Source organism: Prorops nasuta, unplaced genomic scaffold (assembly GCF_024137725.1).
Source record: "Prorops nasuta isolate Cenicafe-Biocafe unplaced genomic scaffold, Cenicafe_Pnas_1.2 PNAS00033, whole genome shotgun sequence".
Lineage (NCBI taxonomy): Eukaryota > Metazoa > Arthropoda > Insecta > Hymenoptera > Bethylidae > Prorops > Prorops nasuta.
The window spans coordinates 2,371,972-2,379,784 of NW_027116830.1; the positions used below are offsets into that span (position 1 = coordinate 2,371,972).

At 32.4% G+C, this 7,813-nt stretch overlaps 3 protein-coding genes across 4 annotated transcripts; 2 read left to right on the forward strand and 1 right to left on the reverse strand.

Annotated features, from left to right (window-relative positions):
- Positions 1-606: 606 nt before the first annotated feature.
- Positions 607-1,741, forward strand: ND-B16.6 (NADH dehydrogenase (ubiquinone) B16.6 subunit). Of its 2 annotated transcripts, XM_066743598.1 has the most exons (4): positions 607-864; positions 950-1,038; positions 1,106-1,256; positions 1,330-1,741. In XM_066743598.1, exons 1-4 carry the CDS (start codon positions 842-844, stop codon positions 1,541-1,543), a joined length of 477 nt encoding a protein of 158 aa, XP_066599695.1. In that variant the 5' UTR covers positions 607-841; the 3' UTR covers positions 1,544-1,741. The 2 variants fall into 2 exon arrangements, with proteins under 2 accessions (XP_066599695.1, XP_066599696.1); XM_066743599.1 differs by having other exon boundaries at positions 615-1,038.
- A 150-nt stretch (positions 1,742-1,891) lies between these two features.
- Positions 1,892-3,971, reverse strand: IntS14 (integrator complex subunit 14). Its single transcript, XM_066743596.1, has 6 exons — positions 3,577-3,971; positions 3,181-3,505; positions 2,898-3,109; positions 2,575-2,829; positions 2,187-2,519; positions 1,892-2,131 (listed from the first exon to the last, which is right to left on the reverse strand). Exons 1-6 carry the CDS (start codon positions 3,751-3,753, stop codon positions 1,904-1,906), a joined length of 1,530 nt encoding a protein of 509 aa, XP_066599693.1. The 5' UTR covers positions 3,754-3,971; the 3' UTR covers positions 1,892-1,903.
- A 115-nt stretch (positions 3,972-4,086) lies between these two features.
- Nop60B (dyskerin pseudouridine synthase 1 Nop60B) lies at positions 4,087-7,660 on the forward strand. The gene is made up of 8 exons (XM_066743597.1): positions 4,087-4,225; positions 4,546-4,664; positions 4,787-5,119; positions 5,201-5,611; positions 5,687-5,807; positions 5,966-6,198; positions 6,257-6,478; positions 6,548-7,660. The coding sequence occupies exons 1-8, from the start codon at positions 4,213-4,215 to the stop codon at positions 6,620-6,622; spliced, it is 1,527 nt and encodes a 508-aa protein (XP_066599694.1). The 5' UTR covers positions 4,087-4,212; the 3' UTR covers positions 6,623-7,660.
- Positions 7,661-7,813: the final 153 nt, after the last annotated feature.

The following is a 7,813-nucleotide window of genomic DNA, read 5'->3' on the forward strand; positions in this document are numbered from 1 at the left end:
TATAGGGAAGCAGAAACTATACCTGTACATGATTCAATTTTGAACAGTGTATGTACATAGCATTCAGCAGAGACAAATGTTGAGGGAGCGGTGTATGTTATTGGCTATTACTCTTAGATCCTATAATTTTATCCAATAGAAGTAGAAGTTTAAAAAGAAATCTGGTAACGTTACTAAGCTGCTACCTCTGCTGAATGCTACCTATAGCGCTCAGCATGATGGTTTCTGAGAGCGCTGATTGGTCAATATCATGTAGTGCCAACATGAAATGGTTCGTTACCAATAGATGAATACGAAAAATGAGACCCATTCGCCTTTTTGAAGTGGAGAAGTGTTTACATGCTAGTTGTAGCAGAAAGAGGTGTGAAATGGAAAAATGTCAAATAGTGACGTTACTAAAGTAAAAATGGAAAATAATGAATGGAAAGTTCGAATATTCTTACTTTCCATTCATTATTTTCCATTTTTACTTTAGTAACCTCACTATTTGACATTTTTTCATTTCACACCTCCTTCTTCTACAACTAGCATGTAAACACTTCTCCACTCCAAAACACTAGGGACCCGTGCTCCGGGATAAGGTTTGGAACGCGTCCCAATAACTCAAGCGGAAAGCGTGAGTTAGCATACACACATTTTGTTTGTTAAAAAACCTCTAAATTTTATTATTCAAAGTTTTTTTAATCTAAGATGTATGCTAACTCACGATTTTTCGTCTTCAATGACAAACTGAGCGGTTCCTAATGCATCAAGGAACATGATGATCAGTGCTTGTAACCACTAGTCACTAGGTGACTAGGATAGGGCCAGGGCGACCAGTTAAGGAACCTGCTGGGATCGAATGCTCCATTACGTCATTATTAAGTGAGGGGTTAGAATAACTTTTGCGAATATTTTTTTAATTATACGTATCATCTAATATTGAAGAATTTGTCGTAATCATGTCTAGCAGTTCAAAATACTACCAAGATATGCCTCCTCCAGGAGGCTATGCTGCAATTAACACTGACAAAATTTTTAATAAATCAAAAATTAGAGGTAATTATTTTAAAGTTGAATGTAAATAATTTTTGGTATGATAATTTTACCAGAACATGATTTTTAGGAAAAACTATATACTTGGCATACACAGCAATTCTTACTCTTGGACTTGCCATGCATACATACTTGAAAAGAAAAGATGTTTATTTAAAAATGGAGCAGGATGGTAGCTTTAGAGCGATTGCCCCATTTCTGGATGCTGAAATGAAAAGACAGTAAGCTTACTTTTATTATTAATTTTTTCATAAAAAATTTGGCAAATCACAGTTCTTTCATCACTTTGTTTAGATTGCTCAGGACAGAGCGTAAAAATATGGAAATTGAGAATAAGTTAATGAGGAATGAACCTGGATGGGAAATGGGTACTTATTTTGGACTACCTCTTTATTATACTGCTAAACCAGATGACTATTACTATCCTACATATTATGAATATCTTAATTATGCACATTTTAGGGATATACACCAACTTATTAAATTTAATAAATATAAAGGATTTTAAGAATAACTTAGTTGCAGTGATAAATCAATTTAGCTATTGCATATAGTGTTTATTGGGAAATAAATATTAAATTTATTGTAGTGTACTATAAATTTTTTGTAACATTTTTCCTGATATGTTAATAGTCTCTAATGAAATTTATCCTTATTTAAACATGTGTATGAAGCCATAATGAAACTAAACATATTTATAAACATTGGTATATAGAAAATTTATTATAAAACCCATCATCCTATGAAAAATATCTCAATATTATCTCAAAAAAAGGAAAAAGGGAATAAAAGCTCAATATGAGCTTTTTAAATCAAGTATAAAATTACTTTTTTATGTACAATGAATAGTGTGATAATGGTGTGTAATTTATGTATTTCCTTGCTGAAATTTTGTACGAGCTGGTGGTATATTGTATCTCAATTCCAAAAATTCTGGTTTTCTTATCATAGAAGCAACATGCCCCATCTGTATTGTGCAATCAGGATTTAAATTAGGTGGCAGTATTGTGCATTCTCTTTCCAGGATACAAGCAAGACTTTCTAAAAGCTCGATGAAGCCCATTGAAGACGCGGCTCGTCGTAGTCTGTTTACCTCCTAAATCAAGGAAACGTGTAAAGATTTACGTAATTACTAAAATTTTTCATGTTACCTTGTAAAAATTTTGCGTTTTTTCCGGCAATTTTCTAGCGTGCCTTAATATTTTTTGAATATCAGATTGCAGACCAACTTGGCGAATCCAAGATGGAGCATATTGAGTGTAACTCCTTTTCTCAGCTGGTCTCACAGGAAAGTTAAGAACATTACTACTGTTACTCTCCTCTAAAGGACTTAAGTGAGTAAAATTTCCCAGCCAAGGAACAACATCTAAGCCTGGTTCTAAAGCAGTTAACATCAGGTTTGATTTTTTCTTTGTGTCTGCCCAGGAATAAATAAAGCCATACCACTCGTTATTAAGTAAACAGAGGGCTGCCATGTTTTCTACCTGTATAAGTATATTGTAAGCCCTATTTGCTCATTTTTAGTATTTCCATACTTACTTTTAATGCTCCATGGAGTAAAACACAAAATGATGGTAACTTATCTTCATCGGTATTTTCTTCCACATCAGATTCTTCATCCAAGGAAATCCCTTGCATGCTTTGACTTCTTTCACTAACCAATGGCAAAACTAAGTGCCTTGAAATTGCACTAGGACTACCAACATCTGCCACAGATATGAACCCAAAAATTTCAATACTTTTTGATATTATCAATCCACTTTGAAATTCAAAATCATTTTTTTTTATGTATGGCTAAAAAAATTAAGTTTAGTCTATTATTAAATTAAATTTTTAAGAAAAATTATATTGAAAAAAATTACAATTGGTGCTGGAGATAAAACTATAGCAGAACCAAGATTTCCACATTTTAAGTATCCTTGAAAAGACACGTAATTAGTTTCTGATAATTTTTGGAAGCAATTGCTAATCGAGTGCTTGGATAAAGGGCCTTCTGGAACTAATACACAACTATCTCCACCTGCTAAATCAACTAATCGATGATACAATGGTAATCCAATAGCTAGTCCAAGATCTATATAAATTTTAAGTACCAAATTTAATTGTTTACCTTCATTACAGCAATTACTAAGTAAACATATATACCTTGAGCATTTGCTATGCAAACAATACTTAATTTGCCTGGATAAGGAAATGGTAATGGAAATGGGTTACCATCTCTTGCCAAATTAAATGAATTGATTGATTCCCCAAGGGAGTTAGGACCTACACCTGTGTTTCCATCTGTTATTAAAATTATTTGGCATGCTGTTGTGTTGCCCCATTCAGCCATGATTACATTATTAACTCCATGTAAAGCAGTCTCTATGCAGGTCTTATCACACTCTTCTATATTCTGTAGTTTTGCACGTATACTGTCATAATCTCTAGTAAATGAACACAAGACTTCATAAAATGAAGAAAAGACAACCTAAAATGAAGCTTAAATTACAGTAGCTTATTTAAGAATTTTTTAATCAATAATTAGTAATTCATTCATACCAAAGAAACAAATTCCAGTTTGGAGTTAGCTTGCAGGTATTGCAGTAAAATGTTTATTCCATGCACAGCTAAATGATGCCTAGTGAACTGTTCATTGGTTGAATTATCATTATTACTACCCCCGGCAACTAGCCGTCTCATTGACAAGGATACATCTAAAGCTATAACTGTCGGCATCTTAGTAAAACTATTATATTATCTTAAAAATTAACCTCTAAATATCATGTATTTTTACACATAAACAGAATTATAGGGTTAAGTATTAACCCGTATCAACTGAAGTAAATGTGTGCCTCACGGTGCGTTCACGGAAACGCTATTAACGCTTACTAGGCAATTTTCTCTGCGCAGTAGCATGCACAAATAGCGCTAAATAGCGTCTCCGTGAACGCACCCTGCCTTTGCCAGCCTTTGCCGTTGGCCGTTGCCCCACTGGGCCCACTGGGCACTGACGCTGACGGTCCTGGAGCCTGGACGGTGCACTGACTATGGCGTCCCTTGATGCATTTAGGAACCGCATTATAGGACCGCTCAATCCGCAAGCCCGCAAATGGGCGCAAGTGTAGCCGTGAGCATTATATATCCCTTTATAAGTGGCTGCGATTGTTTTGAATTACATTTGTATTGTTTATAAAAATGGCTGAAATAGGTAAATAAAAGATTAATTATTATCTGTAATTTGTTGAAAATTAAATTGTCTTAAGAATCATCTATAAGGAGGTTTAGTTCGATAATTTTATACTTTCAGTTATAGTTTTTCGTAATATATAGTGGGTAACACGTGTTTAACATCAGTTGATTATACTGGAAACTTATCATTAATTTAATATAATTTTGAATGCATTATATTTTTAGCACATTTTACAATATTTTTTTGTTAATTAAATATCTTTACAAATTTTTTCTTAACAAATTATTATTAGGTTAGTCTGTCATTTGCAGTATGGTTAAGTATGTTTATTTTAATAGAAAAGAAGAATAATAAGCAACACCTATTAGGTGAAGCTCAACTAGCAATGAAATGTGAAATGCAGCCCTCAGATGAAGATGTCAAACTTGACTGCAAAGATTGGCCTCTTTTATTTAAGGTATTGCTTAACTTTTATTATTAAAAATATTGGTAAAAGCAATTTATTAATTTTGTGATTTAAAGTTAAATATTCTTAAATAAGATGTATGTGTTATAATTGATATTTTTTTTTTATCACAGAATTTTGATAAAATGCTTACAAGAACAAAACATTTTACTCCATTAACAAACGGCACTACCCCACTTCATCGTAGTATATCTGAATATGTAAAGTCTGGCTGTATCAATTTAGATAAACCTTGCAATCCTTCTTCACATGAAGTGGTTGCTTGGATTAAAAGGATTTTAAAGGTTGAGAAAACTGGTCATTCTGGAACATTGGATCCTAAGGTGTCAGGCTGCTTAATAGTATGTATAGATAGAGCAACTAGATTGGCAAAGTCTCAACAGTCTGCGGGAAAGGAATATGTGTCTGTATTCAAATTACACTCAGCACCTGAAAGTTTACAAAAAGTAACATTTGATTTATTAAATAGAAATAAAAGCTTAATGTTTTAAATATAGTAAGATAAATAATGTTTTCTTTTTTTCTAGGTACAACAAGCCTTAGAAAAACTAAAAGGAGCGCTTTTTCAACGTCCACCACTAATTTCAGCAGTGAAACGGCAATTACGTGTAAGGACAGTTTATGAAAGTTCATTTCTTGATTTTGATGAGGAGCAAAATTTGGGTATAGCAAAATTTAAATGTGAAGCTGGAACATATGTTAGAACTATTTGCCTCCATCTGGGGCTATATTTAGGCACTGGCTGTCAGATGCAAGAACTCCGTAGGTCTCGTTCAGGAGTCAAATCAGAAAAAGATGGTTTAGTCACAATGCACGACATATTAGATGCCCAATGGTTATATGAGAATCATGGTGATGAGTCTTATTTACGAAGGGTGATTCAACCCTTAGAAGCACTTCTAATAAATCATAAGAGAATAATTGTAAAGGATAGTGCTGTAAGTATTAAAATTTTATTTTTTTAATTAGAACAGCCAATCAGTATTAATAAGTATGATACTGTTTATTTTTAGGTTAATGCAATTTGTTATGGAGCAAAAATTATGTTACCTGGTGTTCTTATGTATGATGAAGGAATAGAATTAAATCAGGAGATAGTTATAGTGACTACAAAAGGCGAAGCTATTGCACTTGGTCAGTATTTTAATGATGTCATACAGAAATTTCATTATAATAATTTTTCGTATTTAATTCTATAAGTTATGTAGCTTAATAGAATTTCAAGATTATTTTATATTTGTCTAAAAAAAAAGGAAAGAATTTTAAATCGAATTTTATTCTGAATAATTTAGGGATAGCACTTATGACTACACCAACTATGACTACTTGTGATCATGGTGTTGCTGCTAAAATTAAAAGGGTAATTATGGAAAGAGATGCCTACCCTAGAAAATGGGGTCTAGGGCCAAAGGCATCTATGAAGAAGCGTATGGTCATTGAAGGAAAATTGGATAAGCATGGAAAACCTAATGAAAATACCCCAGATGATTGGCTACAAAACTACACTGATTATACACAAGTGAAGGTAACTATTTTCTGTTTGTACAAAAATATTTAATCATACTTTTATTGAAAATTTGTAGGTTGAGAAAACAAATGGAATAACAGAAATTACTAGCAAGAAACGAAAACGCAAAGAAACCGACGAAGCTGAAGTAGGTGAAAAAGCTGAAGATATCTCTGTAAAGAAAGAAGTTGAAGATTCTGAAGTTTCCTCACCAAAGGAAAAGAAAAAGGAGAAGAAAGATAAAAAGAAAAAGAAGAAGAAAGAAAGCGAAGAATCTACAGCAGAGGAATCTATATTGGTAAGTATCTTTCAATATATTTCGTAAACAAACTTGTAAATATAGATATAAACTAAGTTTTTAAATCAGGAAACTCCAATAAAAGAAGAAAAGAAGAAAAAGAAGAAAGATAAAGAAAAGAAACAGGATCCTGAGTCTAGCTAGCTAATTTAATTTCCTATATAATCATAGATCCTATTCATTAAAATCAAAAGAATGCTGATTAATTACATTGTATTAAGTAAATAACTTTTTTTGTAAATGAAACAATAGCTTCTTGTAATTTATACTTTTTATATAAGAAAAACTGTCTTAAATAATTTCAATGAATTGTGTATACAGAAATTTATAAGAAACTATTATTATTGATATTTTTGCTATATGTTAGAACCATACATATCTGTGTGATTATTGTATTCTTTAGTTGTAATCTATTATTTCGTTTTTCATTATCTCCATCTAAACAATTTGAATATGTATTTTTTATATACTGAAACTGTACAAGCATGAAGAAGGAAAGAAATACGAGGAATACACTAGTTGCTTTCAAGTTAGCCTGAAAGGCGACACAATCAGACAAAAATATAGCTTGTGTGACATGCAAAGTATCATTTGTGTTTGATTGCTGATTTTCAGAATAACCGGAAAGCAACCAACCACTGTGAGAAGTTGAATTCTACTTTTCATGCATAGTGCAATATAGGGCGCATTCCACTAAGGCTAGGACCGCATAGATCCGTTATTGCAGTTCCCGTTTGGCGGGATGTACAATTGTGATCACACTGTATCCTGCGCAGGAAGAAACCATACGCTATAGTTTGTTCGTTTTTAAATCAGTAGGTTCACATATTAAAGATGTCAAATTTAATGAAAATTTATCTGTTGGGAGCAGCTGATCTGTTGAACGAACCAATAATTACAAGTTATTGGTTTCATCTTTTTCACATTCAACCTGAAATAAGTGAAAAGTTTGATAGTTTTTATAATGAAATAAGGATATATGAAAGCAAATTTGTTGAATATTATAGAATGTCCATTAAATCTTTTGAAGAAATTTTGATCGCTGTATTCTTTGCACGACTTTTCTCAAATAGCATCATTTTTGTATATTAATTTAATAAATTTATCGGTGTCAAACATCGTTGAATTTAAACATTCGGAGTACAGGACGAAAGCAATCGATTTGTTTGAACGATAACATTAAACTTAATGTATTTTGATTTTAATTCCATCGTCCTGTCATCCATTTTTACAGCAACATCATCCTACCACATTCTGCACAAGCCTTTTTGCGAGATGTGCCTGAATGCTCTCATTTGTAGCAATTATTCGTGGAGCAAGACCTGCCATGTGCGA

Excerpts from the sequence above, each read along its gene's own strand:
- ND-B16.6 (XM_066743598.1), top strand. The coding sequence starts at position 842 with ATGCTCCATTACGTCATTATTAA. Across the intron at positions 865-949 it reads CTCCATTACGTCATTATTAA|CAGTTCAAAATACTACCAAG; the intron begins GTGAGGGGTTAG and ends AATCATGTCTAG. Across the intron at positions 1,039-1,105 it reads TAATAAATCAAAAATTAGAG|GAAAAACTATATACTTGGCA; the intron begins GTAATTATTTTA and ends CATGATTTTTAG.
- IntS14 (XM_066743596.1), bottom strand. The coding sequence starts at position 3,753 with ATGCCGACAGTTATAGCTTTAGATGTATCCTTGTCAATGAGACGGCTA. Across the intron at positions 2,830-2,897 it reads TTTTATCTCCAGCACCAATT|CCATACATAAAAAAAAATGA; the intron begins GTAATTTTTTTC and ends TAATTTTTTTAG. Across the intron at positions 2,132-2,186 it reads AAACGCAAAATTTTTACAAG|GAGGTAAACAGACTACGACG; the intron begins GTAACATGAAAA and ends TCCTTGATTTAG.
- Nop60B (XM_066743597.1), top strand. Across the intron at positions 5,120-5,200 it reads CACCTGAAAGTTTACAAAAA|GTACAACAAGCCTTAGAAAA; the intron begins GTAACATTTGAT and ends CTTTTTTTCTAG. Across the intron at positions 5,808-5,965 it reads AGGCGAAGCTATTGCACTTG|GGATAGCACTTATGACTACA; the intron begins GTCAGTATTTTA and ends TGAATAATTTAG.